At 40.4% G+C, this 18,277-nt stretch overlaps 1 protein-coding gene across 1 annotated transcript in view; it reads right to left on the reverse strand.

The window, feature by feature from the left end:
* Positions 1-18,277, reverse strand: part of COL9A1 (collagen type IX alpha 1 chain) — a 91,989-nt gene that overhangs the window by 12,647 nt on the left and 61,065 nt on the right. The window contains exons 27-36 of the mRNA XM_081941995.1: positions 17,658-17,711; positions 17,483-17,536; positions 14,041-14,094; positions 13,204-13,275; positions 10,916-10,951; positions 10,761-10,805; positions 9,539-9,571; positions 5,883-6,029; positions 3,471-3,525; positions 771-959 (exon numbers count right to left, since the gene is read on the reverse strand). Coding sequence (XP_081798121.1) covers positions 771-959; positions 3,471-3,525; positions 5,883-6,029; positions 9,539-9,571; positions 10,761-10,805; positions 10,916-10,951; positions 13,204-13,275; positions 14,041-14,094; positions 17,483-17,536; positions 17,658-17,711 — 739 coding nt within the window. The remainder of the gene's footprint in view (positions 1-770; positions 960-3,470; positions 3,526-5,882; positions 6,030-9,538; positions 9,572-10,760; positions 10,806-10,915; positions 10,952-13,203; positions 13,276-14,040; positions 14,095-17,482; positions 17,537-17,657; positions 17,712-18,277) is intronic.

The raw sequence follows: 18,277 nt of genomic DNA on the forward strand, positions 1-18,277 counted from the left end.
TCTGATGATGCCAAATGCAGACTCTGCAAAGAAGTTGATGAAACTGTTGACCACATACTCAGCTGCTGTAAAAAAATCGCGCAGACTGACTATAAAATGCGGCACAATTCAGTGGCACAAATGATCCACTGGAATTTGTGCAAAAATTATAATATTAAAACAGCAGCAAACTGGTGGGAACATAAGCCTGAAAAAGTCGCCGAGAGTCAGATGGTCAAGATCTTGTGGGATTTTCGCATACAAACGAATAAAATACTGGCGCATAATACACCAGACATCACACTGGTTGAGAAAAATAAGGTTACAATCATAGACATCGCAATACCAGGTGATAGCAGGGTCGCCGAGAAGGAATATGAAAAAATCGCGAAATACCAGGACTTAAAAATCGAAATCCAACTATTATGGCACAAACCAGCAGTGGTAATTCCAGTGGTAATCGGCACACTGGGTGCTATTCCAAAAGCACTGGAATTACATTTAAAACAGTTAAAAATTGACAAAATCACCACCAGTCAAATGCAAAAGGCCGCACTGCTTGGATCTGCACACATATTACGAAAATACGTTACGACGTCCTAGGCCCCTGGGTGGGGCCCGACTAGTAATTAATGCCAAATCCGGTGAAACAACTGGCCGCTGTGATACACTTCTGTTGATGCAATAATAATAATAATAATAATAATAATAATAATAATAATAATAATAATAATAATAATAATAATAATATAATATATCTGATGCACAAAGCAATATTCTGAATTTCTCACCTTTGGGACCTTTCGGACCAATGTCACCAGGAGGGCCTTTAAGACCAGGCAATCCACGGGATCCAGCCTGTCCCGGGAATCCACTGTCTCCTGGAAGTCCCGGGGAGCCAGGTGGGCCAGGTGGGCCTGGGATGCCAGGAGCACCAAATTCAGGCCTCCGAAGACTAGCAGCCATCTGCACCAATTGTTCTGCTCAATGAAAAGATTGAACTGTTGAAGTTTATGCAGACCACTTCCACACCGTCTCCTTCTCCCCTCTGCCTTCTCTCTTAAGCCGTTGGCGAACAAGCTACAAACGTATCTTCCTTTCATGATTCATGAGGCAAACTATGCCTTTCATTTACTGCCCTAGTGTGAATCGCTGCAAGTGTTGTGGCAAAATAAAAACTCACAAAAAGAGAAGAAAAAGAAATGAAGAAAACCGAACAGCCTAATATTTGGCATCAGGCTCCTCTCCTGCTTAAAAAGGGGGGAAAGGGGATATCTCTGTCAGTCCTTTTGAGCTGACGGTTGAGAAGAGCTACATGGACTGTTTCAAATCTCTGGATGTTAGAAGAGAAAGCTGAGCTAGAGATAAATTAGCTCAGGTTTTTTTAATAGCAATAGTAGTAACACTTTAGACTTATATACCAGCACTCTCTGAGCAGTTTACAATGTCAGCATATTGCCCCCAACAATTTAGGTAGTGATTTTACTGACAACTGGAAGGGTGGAAGGCTAAATCAACCTTGAACCAGTCAGGATCGAATTCCTGGATGTGGGCAGAGTTAGCCTGCAATTCTGCATTCTGATCAATTCACCAGCATGGCTCCCTGTATTTTGGGAATTGCAAAACTCCACATCTGATTTCAAAATGGTGGAAACCATCGGTATACAAGTTTCCTAAGTTTATGATAGATAATCTATTACTATGAAATTTGCTATTGTTATAAACTGGTTGATGGTATATGGATTATTGCTGATTGTTCATGTGGAAAGAAGTCAGATTTGAAGAGATTTGCTGTGAGAGTGAGATTAAGGCTTCCCTTCAGAGCGGGCCTTATTTAGAACAGCTGAATTCCCACTTCAGAAACTGGGATCCTAGAAGGGCAAAGCTTCATGGTCCCTTCTCCCTCAGCAGGGAGGGAAGAGGTCAGTCTACAACACTAGGTAAAAGCAATGAGTTAACATTATTTATGATTAATGCCTGTAGATGAGTAATATCAGTAGGACTGGGGGGGGAAGGAAGATCTTTTATTTAACACATATTCCTGTTTACTGGAATAACCTTATTCCCTGTGCTAAGGTCCTAAGGTTGAACCGATCGATTTGTCTTGCAAACGCAGAAAACCTCCTGAAAAACAGATCACTAAGCTATCTAGGTTTGACTGCTAGATTAGAGGTTTTTCTTAGCCTCCCTAGAGATTTTGGGGTTGGATTTGCAAATATTTGGAGGCAATGGATATGCCGCATCCTTTTTTCAGTGATCTGACACCCATTATAGCAAGAAAGAATGAATGATTATTTAGCAGTTCCAAATATAATCCTATTAGGTTTTTTTTTAAAAAAAAAAAACCAATCACAAAACCTATTTTCCATGAAGAAAATTTCCATGGAGAATATCTATGTGTGTGTGAGGGAGGCAGGGAGGCAGAGAGGGAGAGGGAGGGAGGGAGGGAGGGAGAGGGAGGGAGAGAGAGAGGGAGGGAGGGAGGGAGAGGAAGAGGGAGAGGGAGGGAGGGAGGGAGAGAGAGAGAGAGAGAGAGAGAGAGAGAGAGAGATCTAGAAGTTTAGATATGAGTTTCTTGGAGAAGAGTTTAATTTTCTCTTAAGAAATGAATTGCTGTGATTGACCCACTTTTAAAAACTACATCTCTGCAAAAAATCGTAATTCTGATGCCAAAATTGTCTTCAATGGTGTAAATAGTTTAGCGCCTTGATCACTTGCTTGCTGCTCCCTCACCAAGTAAGGTTCAATGTGTTACAAGAGATGTACATAGATAAGGCTGCATTTAGGGTTTTCTTTTTAAAGAGATTATCATTTTTATTATCTTCCCAGCAAACTTAGAAAAGCATATGCTGTATGTGCTGGTAGTATGGATTAGACCTCGTGACATCTAAAAAGCTCTCTCACGTTCCATCTAAAAGTGAAACTTTGTACTGGCATTGTTATAAACCAGTCACACTTATTTTTTAAAAATAGTCCTTTCTCTGAGTCCTGATTTTCCATGAGCGTGGAAGAACATACCTAAAAAGGCATTCTGGAGAAATTGAAAGTTCACGATTATTACAAAATTGTAAATATGCCTAATAAATGTGGATTAGTTGAGTTTGGAATTAATTTCATTTATTACGTTATTTATTTTTCGCCTTATCCTTGAGACCTCTATAGTACCTGGTGGGGTAAAACATACATTGCTGCTTTATCTACACAATAGGCCTGTGAAATATCTTGGGTTGTGTGAGAGTATGATTGGATTCGAATCATGATAGAGTAAGAGACCTTGAATCTGAGTTTTCAAACCCAGATCCTGCACTTCAGCTGTTATAGTTAGTAACTCCCACTGGAGTTCAAAAATTAGCACAAGACAATGCTGGGTGAAAATGAATGCAAGAGCGGGCAAAACAAAACATAGGCACATCATATTGTAGCGTTAACTATGTACACGAAAATATACTCATGAGCAACCTTAAAAATATATTAAGAGTGTTTTTATTTACCTTGTATTACTCTCATGCAAACCTGTTTAATATGCAAATCAGTCGGCTCTCTGCCCTGAAAGAAATACAACATTAAAATAACATAGTGATTGTGTGAGGATGGAGTAGATGGGAATATGAGCAGTAAAGGGAACAATTCTGCAGCTGCAAGCATATTTTCAAACCTGCAGATTGAAGCAATTCCAATAATACAAGGAGCAGAAAGCCAAGAATAAGAATATAGGCCAGAACATGCATTAAGATCCCAACTATAGGATGCCAGGGAGTCCTTTATGCCGCTTCCTAACCCCTTACTTCAAAAAGAAGATAAGCAGAAGAAGATGGGAGCTGAGTTTGTGGGGCATGAGAACAGAGGCAAGAAGGGATTCACCATAGAGCAGTGGGTCTCAACCTTCCTAATGCAGTTCAACCTTCCTAATGCACTTTAATATAGTTCCTCATGTTGTAGTGACCCCCAACCATAACATTATTTTATGTTTTCCATATTTTTTTGAAAATATGTGTTTCCGATGGTCTTAGGTGACCCCTGTGAAAGGGTCGTTCGACCCCCAAAGGGGTCCCGACCCACAGGTTGAGAACCACTGCCATAGAGTCAGGCACACCACTCGAGTAGAAAACTCTGCTACCCCAATTCAGCCTCTTGCTTGAGAGTTGCCAAGAGTTCTTATTGCTCCCTTTGCCTACTGCAGGTTCAAGTTCATTATCACACAAATCCAAGTAGCTCATATTACCAAAAAAGCCCCTTCAAGGGTAAATGTCAAAAAGGGACAATTTGAAAACCGAAAAGCATAGTGGTTGAGGAACAGTTATTTTTTCCAATGAAAATAAGTGCAATGACTCTGCACTTCCTAGACCAGGGATGGCGAACCTTTTAGGCACCGAGTGCCCAAACTGCACATGCGCACATGCCCAAACTGAAAGGTGCACACATGCAAACGTGGGCATGCGCAGACATGCATGTGTGCATCAGTGGTGGGTTGCCAATTTTGTTACTACCAGTTTGGGCGGGCTCCCCCGCACGCATGACACTTCTGTCCATGCTCAGAATCATCCGGGTGGGGGAACGGAGCCTCCCGCCACCGCTACTGTCGGTTCGGCCGATCCAGGCCAAACTGGCAGCAATCCACCTCTGGTGCGCATGCATTGGCATGCACAGACTATTGGTAGGTTGCTCCCAATTCGGTCCAGTTCAGCTGAACTGGTGGTAGTGGCTGCGTAAGCCCCTGCCCTCCCACCTGGATGCTTCTGCGCATGTGCAGAAGCTTTGCACGGGCACAAGAATGCACCCAAACCTGCAATAAAAATATTTGCAACCCACCACTGGTGCAGAAGTGTCCATGTATGGATATGGACGCATGTTCATGGACATGTGCACATGTGCAGCAGAGACCCAAAGACCAGCTGGCCGACAGGAAGCGGAGAATCCCAACACCGGCAGAAAGAAGATCTTTTTTCTTTCGAGAACTTCTGTTTTGTCGTTTGCAGGGAAAAAGAAGCTCACGAAAGAAACGCCATGGAGATCTGACCTGGAGTGACAGTGTGTGTGCCAGAAGAGAGGGGTCTGCGTGCTATAGGTTCGCGTGCCATAGGTTCGCCATCACAGTCCTAGACTGAAGTAGGACCTTTTCAATTGGAGTTGTATTACTCCCAGCCTAGGATTAATTCTCAAAGGTGGATTGCCTGCCCTGTTCACCCTATGGTTTAGTTCTACCTGCTCTTTGCTGCTGCCTGCACAAATTTATTGAATATGTATTTCATTAGTAGTTCCAATTGTTTTCTAAAACTCTATGCTGCTGTGGGTAAACTCAGCTGAAAGAGTAGTATTAAGGCTGGCATCTTAGATATTGTGGAGGATCCAGGACACTAATAGATTCACAAGGAACCTATTAGAAATATAGGCTCTCAATTGGGGCTCCCACTGGGGCAGGTCAGGTTTCCCTGGAGAGGTGGGGAGAGTCACCCTCAAGCTCCGTGGAAAGCACAAGCCCTTTATGAGCCTTGAGATCCATCCGGAGACCCAGCCAATTGTTTCCCTTCCAGACTTTTTCTTCAAGGTCTTGAAATGTATCGGCCGTGTTTGTCGTAACCCCTTGCCCAGGATGCAGAAGGTGTCTGGGAGTAACAATCTCTGCGCCCCATTAAGGTTTTGGGCAAAAAAGGAGGTCTTCATCCCTCTTGCATTGTGTAATGTGCTGTTTCAGCTAGGACAGCACTAGTGTTCCACTCAAAGCACTCCACGCAAAGCCAATCAAGTGTCGTGACCGAAAAGATCCTTCTTAATTCATCACTGGAGAGCCATGCTAGCAAGCCAAGCAGTACGAAATACATTCTTCTTCCCGCATCTATTCTTCTAAGAATGGCATTGCACTTGCGAGGCCAACACTCATATTATAAAAAGTGACTGTTACTCACCGCTGGTCCCTGACTGCCAGGCAGCCCCTGGGCCCCTTGTTCCCCTTGCAAACCACGGGGGCCGGGAGGCCCGCGGAATCCTTCTATGCCAGACAGGCCACGGTTTCCCTCTGGCCCACGTGAGCCAGGTTCACCAAGATTGCCATCCTAACAAAGAAGAGGGCAAGAAGTAAACAGCAGATTCGTTTCTTGTAGGAACAACTTTTTTTCATAATTCAAAGTTTATAATGCCAGGACTCTGGTTCCTCCTTCGTGGCATTTATCTTAACTTTCTTGACACCTTGTTAAATGATAACGTGAGCTTGGTAAAAGAGAAGGTTGTTCAATAAACAGACAATGAATGCTGTCTTCTTTTATCTCCTGCAAGGCACAGGGCATTCCAGTGAATCCATAGGTATGATTCCCAGACGTGTGGATTTCCACTATCAATGATTATATACCCTTTTCTAAGATGCTATATCAGTGGTGGACTGCCGCCGAATTGGACCAGTTCGGGCAAGCTGGTAGTTGTGACCTGCAGGTGGGATGGTCCTGCCCACCTGCCCCAGATCTATACTGTCCTATTTAGCCTTGTTTTTTATGCCGCACACATGTGTGCAAGGCACACACGCAAGTGAAGCACATGCAAGGAAGGCCAAGCACATGTATGGATGGCGCACACACGAGCAAAGTGAGCATGTGCACACACACTCTCACATATTTTGGGCTGGGTGAACCGGTTGTTAATTCATGTGCTGCCCACCTCTGGCTATTATGACACCAGAGGTGGGTTCCTACCGGTTCGCGCGAACCGGTAGTAACTTGGCGGCCTGGAATCGGCAGCGACCCAGGCCTGCCATGCCTCCGAACCGGTTATCTTGGTGGTGCCTTGTTTTTGCCCTTTGCACATGTGCAGAGCAATTTTGTTGCACAGCGCACATCAAGCGTATGCACAGCGCATCTCTGAGCAAACCGGCAGTTGCGGCAGACGGAACCCACCCCTGTATGACATCATAACATTTCACATTACTTTTGATCTGAAATTCTACAAAGAAGTCCTAGGAGGGAGAAATAACCTGGAAATCTGATGTGGCACCTTACATTTCAGTGAGGTTTTTTAAAATTATTATTATTTTGATAGAGGCCAGGTTCTTCTCTTCAACCAGAAAACAAGCTTCCGCATAGCAAGTAGCATTTGATTTCCCTTGTCCCCACAGGCACCTGTGCAGCAAAACATTATTTAAGCAATATGAATCCCCGAAGCAATTTCAAACTCCTGTCTTTGCACAAATCCTATGAATATATTAAATATTTAAAAACAGCTTAACCACCAGAAGGCTATAAATTACAAGGGCGTTTAAGCTCGTCACTTTTGTGTTCTATAAATATCACTGCCAAGGAAAGAAATATTAGCTAACATAGAATTTGGTCGTACAAGCATTTGGGATGGTGGCGAGCTATTTCTCTTCTTGGAGAAACAGAAAATTAGGATGGTATTGTTGCAAGCTGCAGAGGAAAGATGGATGGAAGAATGGAAGAAAGGAAAAGGAAGGAGGAAGGAAAGGAAAAGAAAGGAAAATGTAATAAATGGTTGCAACCAACACAGAAGAAATGTCTCATTGAGTCGTATACACAGATGAAAAGAAAGCCCCTTGGAATGATTATACAGAGAACTGTTACAATGAGACTATTCGGTGAGAGCTGTAATTGCAGCATGTAGGAGAGTATTGTTTTTCAAAATGTAACTCAATTCCACTAAAACGTTACATTGTGTATTTCAGAAATTCAATATAGTCCTCTAGTACTCAAACTCTATTAAGCTTGAATGGTTACTGTAGTCCTCTGCCATTCACAGAAATACATTTCAAAGCCTCTTTTCCCTTTCTAAACCATCCAGGGCACATTTTCACCCTTCAGATCATCATATCTGCTTAATCACATATGAACAAATGGCATTTCTCTTGCCGCCTTCACCATTTTTCTTCCCTTCATGTAAGTAATAACACATAACACTTTATAGTATATAACAATATTTCTCCATTAGTCCTCACCAGGACAACCAGGCCTAATGGCTTTCAGATGAGGTGGATGATTAACTTTTCATATTCCAATTTGTTTAAAGGTCATTAATTATAATATTCCAGTCCAAACACCACCGAGTCAACAAATGCTCTCCCACTCCAGACACCACTGACATATGTTGCCACACATCACGAGAACTGTGAACCCCTTGAGTTTATCTAAAAAAAGAACTTTCAGCATCTTTTCATGTTTAATTCAACACACAAAATAACGCACTCTATAGCAGAATTTTACCATGGAAGTAAGAGGGAGTTCAATTTCGCACCTTCCACAGATTGAAATGAGCTGATAATTTGCAAAAGTGGAAGGCAATGTAAGTAACAGGAACCAACTTGAGTATGTGTGTGTGTGTGTGTGTGTGTGTGTGTGTGTGTGTGTGTGTGTATGTATGTATATATATATATATATATATATATATATATATATATATATATATATATATATATATATATATATATATATATATATATATATATATATATATATATATATATATATATATATATATATATATATATATATATATATATATATATATATATATATATATATATATATATATATATATATATATATATATATATATATATATATATATATATATATATATATATATATATATATATATATATATATATATATATATATATATGCTGGTTTTGTTGTATTCGGGTCTTTTCCCGTGTAGGATTGAGATTGTCTTTGCAACGTTTCGGCAAGATCTCACCTGCCATCTTCGGGCTTGGCCTTAAAATGGGAACGGAGCTGCCGTCTTTCTGTAAATCTGTAAATCCTGTAAATACAGAAAGACGGCAGCTCCATTCCCATTTTAAGCCCAAGCCCACGTTGCAAAGACAATCTCAATCCTACACGGGAAAAGACCCGAATACAACAAAACCAGCATACCTACACCCATGAAAATCTATAAAAACATATATATGTGTGTGTGTGTGTGTGTGTCATATATATGTCTGATTATATATATATTATATATTATATATAATATATATATATAATCAGTACATTTCCCTTTGCTTCTTTTTGCGTGCTGGTAGCCACAATTTTAAAATAACTTCTAAAGTAGATCAGATGGTGCATCCTGATTTGCAATGCAATTGGACTACATGGTTATGTAGAAATCTGAACTGCAGTTAAGGATGCCAAGGGTTTAAGCCTTATAGCAGTGATGCTCTGGCTCTAGAAGGTGTGTAGATCTGGATACATGCTATATAGAAATTGACTTGGCAGGTACTGCTTTGCTAATACTTAGTTCTAAATCCTTCATTTCTTTCCCAGAATTTTTATATACTTTTATTGTTTACCAACCTCATTTTTACATGCTCGCTCCTCCTCCATTCTACACATTAGGAAAAGTTACATTTCTCACTTTTGAAAAAAGAAAAGTCTCCAGAGAATAATCCACAGTTTTAAAAGGAGAAAATGGATGGATCATTTCATCTTAGCTTCTTTCCTTGGGGAACTGAATATTTTAACATATTTGTGAAAGCAAACAGCTACCCTTTTTTTTTTTTACCACATTCTGCTGATTTATTATGTTTTGGATTTTCAGTAACCCTGTAGTTCATCATACTTACAGATCCTTTAGGGCCTGGCAAACCTGCGTCACCCTAACAAAGCAAGATGAATGGTGTCAGGTTGGCATAGATAAGTGCAGTTTTACATATAATCAATATCATATTATTCTTTCTACATATACAGTGTATACAGGTATTACCATAATTACAGGAAAGGAGAATTCTTAGAGGGATGCTTCAAAAGGATGGAAAGCAATAACCGCAAACTCCGCAACAGAATATACATTTTAAAGTTGGAGTGTTGAGTTGGGCCTTGGATGAGTTTTCGCTATATAAAAAAGTTTATATGTCAAATTCATGGTATTTTTATTTGGGGCATTCTTGGCCTCGAGGTTATCTTTGCAACCATTAAAAATATGAAACCTAATAAGTTTTTGTATCAGAAACAGCTAGTGCAGTTCATACATGTCTTGCCCAATCTTAGCGCTGTCTAGGTTTTTGTGGCCCAGAATCCTCAAGTAGGACAGCCATTGATGAGTGAAAGTTCAGGAATGATCATATTCAGTGGGAGGTCTTATAAAAGAAACATGGAATAGCACCTGAGAATAAAGCAATGAAGATTCCCTTGGCCTTGAGGGCTGCCAATCTGATTCATGCATTTATTTTTAAAAGAGGGAAATTTCTTTTCAAGCTCTCACTTGGGGAGAAGCTCCAGCTAACCAACTCTCGTAAGTAAATGAGGTGCTGCTTTGGGGACCAAATCAGCCAATCATTGCCGGGTAGGGAAGAGATACGTTATTGATAGTGGTTCTCAGACTGTCATCAAGTTCAGCAAAGACTTTGTCACGGGGCAAGAAGAACTAAGAACCCAGCTCATGTTTCTTGATTTGGAGAGGGTTATTGGCCTGGTTTTTTTCCGGGAAGACTACCATAACCTAGTCAGATGGCATTTGCGTCCATTATTTATCATGATGATGTGTCTTTAATCCTTTTTGGAGGCCCTATCTGGTCATTTGCGATTACGCAACTATATCAATTGAATAAATAATAAATGTGGAAATAGGCAGCTTTGTGACTTTATTGCATCTGGCGTGTTCTATGAATTGCAAATCCCTTCCTAACATTTTGCTACATTACTAAAGGCTTCCTTTATTAAATCTGCAGTGTTTGCAAGAACAATTTCCTTGAACTATTTAGTCACACTAAAAGATACAATAGGGTTTTTTTTGTATTTTAAGTCTGAATATTTCCTATTGAAAAGAGTGAACACATTGAGTCTTACAAGGTCGCCTCTTTGTCCAGACTCTCCTTCTCCCCCAGCAAGTCCCTGTGATATAAAAAGACAGACAAGCCTAGATTGTAAATATGCACCGTATACTTTCCAGAGGTTTTGGCAAGGTTGGAAAATAAATGGATTGTGCAAGTTTATATACTCACTTGTTCTCCTTTTGGCCCTCGCCCACCAGCTGAACCCTAAATACAAATGAAAAATGCAAAGTCATATAAATATGGCCTAATAATTAAACAATGAGTCAGGTCTGTATTTAGAAAGTGAAAATGTATGATTTGACTTCTAGAGTGCTCTGCTACCACATCTTAAAATATGAATGGAATATTAATTAAACATAAAAACATGCTCTATGAATACTTAGCATTTTATCATCTTAATCCACATCCACATGCTTACACTCTCGTATCCACTGGAATGAAAATTCATGTGAAAGCAAGATCCCCATTCAGTTCAACGTTTGAGGCAGTTCCAAAGGTGGGTTCATTCAGGCATCTGGAACTGCCCACTTCAACTGGTGTAGAGGAAAAATTATCTCCAGGAATGTCATGCAGTTTGAAATGACTGCATTTGCAGAGAATCAGTGGTCTAGACGAGAGGTGGGTTGCTGCCGGTTCAGCCCAGATCGAGCGAACCGGTAGTAGCGGCGGCGGGAGGCACGCACGAGCAAACCAGTAGGAAAAACATTAGAAACCCATCACTGGTCTAGACCAGGGGTCTCCAACAGTGGTGGGATTCAAAATTTTTACTACCGGTTCTGTGGGTGTGGCTTGGGGGGCTTAGCATGTTTGGTGGGTGTGGCAGGGGAAGGATAGTGTAAAATCTCCATTCCCTCCCCACTCCAGGGGAAGGTTACTGCAAAATCCCCATTTCCTCCCAGTTAGCTAAGACTTGGGATGCAGAGAACAGATGGGGTGGGGCCAGTCAGAGGTGGTATTTACAGGTTCTCTGAATTACTCAAAATTTCCACTACTGGTTTTCCAGGACTGGTCAGAACCTGCTGAATATCACCTCTGGCCTCCAACCTTGGCAACTTTAAGCCTGGAGGATTTCAACTACCAGCTTTGCTGGCTGGGGAATTCTGGGAGTTAAAGTCCGCCAGGCTTAAAGTTGCCAAGATTGGAGAACCCTAGAGTCTAGATTCCAGTGATAATCATTATAGCAACACGGTAATCACTTGTGCTGCAACTAATTTTTGTTTTCTATGTAGGGCACATTTAAAGTTTTTTTAAAAAATAATCCTGTATAAATGTCTCAATATATTTTTCAATTGAGCTTTTCTCTTTTCATTCATCATTTCCTCTTTTAATTTCCAGGGATGTCAAACTCGATTTCATGAGGGCTGCATTGAGTTGTGTTTCACCTCGGGAGACCAGGGTGGGTGGGGCCAGTGTGGCCACGGCCAGCTTGATGTCAGTTGTTTCAGGGACGCCTGTGGTGGCCCGAGCACTCTATTAGCGAAAATGGGCTCCTGCTCTCTGTTTTCGGCTGGTATGGCCCCCTGCAACCTTCTGCCAGTGAAAATGGAGCTCGGGAGCCCATTTTTGCTGGCAGAGGCACCACAGGCCATTCCTTCGCTATTTCCTTCGCTTCCCCACAGGCAAGATCTAAGCACCCCCTAGGCTGGATCCGTCCTGAAGGCCTTGAGTTTGACACCCCTGTTCTAAGCTCTGCTATCAGCACCTATCACTGTCACTGCTTTCCTCAGAATGGTGGAAGTAGCACTGCAGTATAACAGCACCAACTTTGGGGGCATTTGTGTGATGTCACAGCACACATAGAAAATCGGTGGGGCATCCCCCAAGGTGCTGCAACATTATTTAGATTACTCTGACTCCCCCACAGCCCCTCTGCAGATGTTACTGGCTAAGAGCTTCAGAATCAGAAAGCTCACCTCTAGAAACATGGAAAGAAAGATAAATTCCACACAAAATTACCTGAATAGCTTTAGCAACAATAGAGGTTCTAGTCATACAGAGTACAGGAAACAAAGAATTGCAAGGTGGGACAAAGGATTAACTGTGGTTTGAAATTATTACAGAAGAGGATGGGATGGACTTCAACAAAATTTGGCTCAAGCAGTCAGTACTTTATGAAGGACACAGAGTGAGAACAAACAAATGCTATATTTGGCTTATTTCTCTTATTGAAAAGATTACACTAAGGACTCTTGCTATAACAGCAAGATGAATTGTTCTGTCAATATTTAGCAAAGGAGAAATAGAGGGAAAAATTAAAGAGGAAGAAATCTTTTAATTGTACAGTACAATAACTCTCAAAGAACACTGGAGAGGAAACTTGACATGATGATTTCATAACCTTCCGTTTTTCTACTTTCCGTGGATTTAAATTTGGCACAAGGCAAACAACTTCCGTTTTGTGAAAAGATGTTGACCAGAGTCAAGTGAGCAGCATCTTCTGACCTGCATCTCCTTACCCTGTTGCCTTTAGGACCAGGCAGTCCCGGCGGCCCAGGTAAACCTGGCAGTCCAATGTCTCCTCCTGCACCCTGTGAAAACAATCAGAGATGGCAGGGCTTTAGAGCACTTTTGCACTGGAGAAAAGGGAGAGTTGAGATAGACCACCAGTCTCTGGGTTAGACCTTACTCACAGCTGGCTATGCATCTCATTCAAAACAGGAGACTATGTTGAACTCTGAAGCCACCCAGAGTTGGTTAGAATATGGGTGGCTATATAAATGTTATAAATAAATGAATAAATTGCTTTGTTATGATTAGCTGTTTTAGGGGAAAAGCACCTTCTTGATTTTATCAATCTGCTAAAACAATGGGGCCTTTATGGGTTCGGGGGAATGCCACAACCCACCGAGCCTATGGTGCATTCCCTTCTAACAGAGAATTCTTTCAGAGCCTGAATATGGAAACTGGCCTTCTAGCAGAAACCGCACAAATGAAATATGAAGCCTTTCAAAGAAGGTATTCATGCCGGGTAACTACTAGCAAAAAAGGAGGGGGAAGAGGGAGGTAGCCTTTTGGCATTCCTGTTCCTTATAAAGGTATAAGGATATTAAAATCTAACTTCACCCTGTAAGGAGTGAAGGAGCTTCCAATACTAAATGTTAGTTTTAAAAAAGTAGATTTTTTTTTAGGAAGTTCAAATAATGATGCAATTGAGTCAGGAGCTGAAAAATGAATGAAGTGGACAATGGTCCCTATTCACATTTCATCTTTTCATTGCCCGAGTGAATGACCTGGTGACCGCAAACCCTTGACCAAGCAAACTAAAGTGATGGAAGTCAAGACTGCCCGCTTACCGTTTTACCTGGTGACCCTGGAGGACCAGCAGGACCTGGCTCACCTCTGCTACCCTTTTAAGAAACAAAAATATATATTGTTGAAGTAGAAACAGCTACATTTCTTGATGTGAAATTGCCTGTTTTGGAAGATTAATAGTGATATTTTACCAAAATCAAGCAATTCAAAGTCTTCTAATAGCACAAAGAAGCATAACAGTGGAAAAGAAAGTTATTGCAAACAAAAAACTTACCTACAATTGATAAAATGATAAAAACAATAGAGATAGTTAATTAAATAAGAATGATTGCTAATAAAGGATGATAATAAAATACCAGAGATAGCTAATAAATGCATACACGCTTTTTAAAAAGCCCTCATATTGCAACTCTTCCAAGAAATCATTTAATAGCAATGCACAGGGATATATATATTTAGGCATACCAGGGGTTGTAACACAAATATATACTTATTTCCCTGGCTCAACTGATAAGGAAGAGAACCCGTGGCTTAGTGGTTAAGACTCCTGCCTAAGATATATACAGCCTGGGTTCTAATCCCAGTAAGGGTATGGCTAGCTGATGAGAGCTAATTAGCTCGAAATAGATCTACCCTAGTCTCCCTTTATTTATTTATCAGTACAAATACAACACAAATATAAAAGGCAACATTAAAAATAAAAATATGGTTTTCTGCCTGCATGGTCTTCTGTGATGAAGCCGAAGGACAGAATGAGGGAGTGTGACCTTCCTCCCATATTTAGGCATACCAGGGGTTGTAACACAAATATATACTTATTTCCCTGGCTCAACTGATAAGGAAGAGAACCCGTGGCTTAGTGGTTAAGACTCCTGCCTAAGATATATACAGCCTGGGTTCTAATCCCAGTAAGGGTATGGCTAGCTGATGAGAGCTAATTAGCTCGAAATAGATCTATCCTAGTCTCCCTTTATTTATTTATCAGTACAAATACAACACAAATATAAAAGGCAACATTAAAAATAAAAATATGGTTTTCTGCCTGCATGGTCTTCTGTGATGAAGCCGAAGGACAGAATGAGGGAGTGTGACCTTCCTCCCATATTTAGGCATACCAGGGGTTGTAACACAAATATATACTTATTTCCCTGGCTCAACTGATAAGGAAGAGAACCCGTGGCTTAGTGGTTAAGACTCCTGCCTAAGATATATACAGCCTGGGTTCTAATCCCAGTAAGGGTATGGCTAGCTGATGAGAGCTAATTAGCTCGAAATAGATCTATCCTAGTCTCCCTTTATTTATTTATCAGTACAAATACAACACACACACACACACACACACATATATATATATACACACACACATACATACATACAGTATATATAAAGTCACACTCGTCTCTTGAGAAATTTGTATAAGACTAATTGCTGAGAAGGCGTGCAATTTGGTGAAAGTAACGCAGGATTCTGCTATCATATCTGAAATGATCCTCTGCTTGAGGAATGACATTTCCAAAATAAAAATAAAAATTCATAACTGTCAATTTGGCAGTTTCTTGAGAAGGCCCAGAGAATCTGTTCCTGCAAGAATCATGATGGACTACATACTAGACAGTGTCGGGGGGCGGCGCCTAGGAGTAGAGCCTTCTCTGTGGCGGGCCCAGCCCTGTGGAATGACCTCCCTCCAGATATTAGGAATACCTCTGACCTCCGCTCCTTTCGTATTAAGCTTAAGACCCACCTATTCCAAGTAGCTGGCCTGGCTCAACTTTGATCTAACCATATCGCTCCTGACGGGTTTTTAATTGGGTATTTTAATTATATTTAATTATTTAGGGGTTTTTTAATCACTGTATTCTAATTGTTTTTTATTCATCAGCCGACCTCCTCCTTGTGTATGTCTCGGTATATGTCTCTGTTATATGTTTGTTTTGTCCACATATTTATTTCATATGTTTCATTGTACGCCGCCCCGAGTCCTTCGGGAGAGGGTGCGGCTAAGAAATAAATATTTATTATTATTATTTATTTATAAGAAAATGTTTTGCAAGGAAGCTACTTTTGATTGATGGATTGTTTATGTGAAAAGCCAAGTCATTTTCAACTCCAATGTTGGGGGTGAGTTGCTCCCGATTCTCATCTTGTGCACGCACGTTGCGCGCAGGTAGCGAACCGGTAGTAAAACCAGCAGCAACCCACCCCTCTCCAAGTGCCAATACAGGTAGGCTTTCTTCAAGATCTATCCCTAACCTGTTCCTTCAAGTCTCCCATCATTTCCCTGGTACACTTGTTGCCTGTAACTGAGTCCATCTATCTTGTAGCTGGTCATCCTCTTCTTCTCTTTCCTTCCACTTGCTCAGTATTAAATCCCTCTCCAGAGAGCTAGATTTCATAATGTGTCCATGGTCAAATAATTTTAGCCTGGTTATTTATGCTTCGAATGAGAACTCTGGGCTTATCCGTTCAATGATACATTGCTCTATATTTTTGGTTGTCCATGGTATTGTTGGGAGTCTTCTCCAACACCAAAGTTCAAAGGCATAGATATTCCTATCCTGCTTCTTTCAAGTCCAACTTCCACTTTCATGGATTATCCCAGAGAATACCATGGTTTGCAGGATTCTGATCTTTGTAGGTGTGCATACATCACGGCATTTGAATTTTTTTCCAAGCTAATTTTGGGGAGCCACTATTATGCAAAAAGCAGAGAGAGTCCAATAGCACTTTTTTCTACCATTATATATTAAAAGACATGCTGTAAACTTTCAATGATCACTTCATTCGATACAGCAATAATATGAGCTGTAGCTCACAAAAACTTGTGTCTTTTAATGTAACGTGTTAATCTGAAGAGGTTATCAAAGTCCTCTTAATTTGAGGTTACAATAAACTAACATGGCTGCCCTCCTGCAATGATTATTTGAAATTCCACTGGCTTTTCATGTATATTACGAATATAAATGAAAGGAATAGATTTATCTATGCCTAATGCAGCAGTGTGTAAATATTTCCTGTCAGAGGATCATGCTCAGCTTTAGAACTGCAAACTTGAAGCTAGGCACTGAAAAGTTAAAAAAAAAAACAGAATAAAAACGATAATTGATTGGATTCCATTTGCATTTAATTAAAATTAAACATTGTTAATATAGTTACTATCCAAACATATATTTCATAATTCCCTTCTTTTCTTAAATGTAAAACTTTTGGAGCACTCATAGCTTCTGAGAACTGTCTTAGAATATTGGGAGTCAAATTCTGAGCTTCAATTTATTGAATATAAATCTATGTTTTACTGCATTCTGACAAGAGCGAGAATGAGAAAAACAGAGCAAGACAGAGAAAATAAAGGAAGGTTAAATGCACCACTTCTACAACTCTCCCAGTTTATAAATTACTTCTCATCAGAAAGTGATTTTTTTTTACAACCTGGATCAGAAAATCCAGAGCCTCAATCTAAACCAAAAACCAAGCAAATAAACTTACTGATGGGCCTTTGGGTCCCAGTGATCCTGCTTCTCCTTGTAATCCTGGTTCTCCCTGTTGGTGGGATTGTAAAAACAACACAGTGTATATATGTAAAGATTGATACTTCAAAAAATGCAAATCTTCTGATTCAAAAACAAAAAAGGGGTAAAACTTGAGAAAGAAACAATCTTACGGGTTTGCCCGAATTTCCCATCAGGCCAGCTTTGCCAGGAGAACCAACACGGCCCTGTTGGAGAGAAAAGATTTTAGCACCTTTAAAGTATAACAGCCACTTTCAGGCCATTTTAGGCTAAACCACTTAACCAAACAATCTTATTTAAAAATCTTTTTCACTTGTCTTCATTTTTCTACCTCTTGTCTACTTTTTCCTTATCTGATCCCATGAGATACGTTCAGGTAACAGAATCATTTTCTGTCCCATTCCCACCTCATCTACGATGAGATTGAGAGCAAATTTAGCCAATTATTTTTCTGTGTCTGGACCGTTTGGCTTTTATGGACCATCTTCCATTTTTCAGAATATTCATTCTTCTTTTGTAACTAAGAATGGGTAAACCTGCTTTTTAATCCAATTTGGTAATGCCTTCATTCTGCCTTTCAATGAACGGACTGTGTGCCTTCCTTTTATTTTATATACAAGTGCATTCAGAAAGTATTCAGACCCCCTTCACTTTTGTCCTTTTGTTATGCTGCAGCCTGATTCTACAGTTGTTGAAATTCTTTTTTCCCTTCATTAATCTACACTCAGTATCCCATAATGACAAAGTGGGGGGGGAGCCTAGAAATGTCTGT

Source organism: Natrix helvetica (genome assembly GCF_964273705.1).
Source record: "Natrix helvetica genome assembly, chromosome: 2".
Lineage (NCBI taxonomy): Eukaryota > Metazoa > Chordata > Lepidosauria > Squamata > Natricidae > Natrix > Natrix helvetica.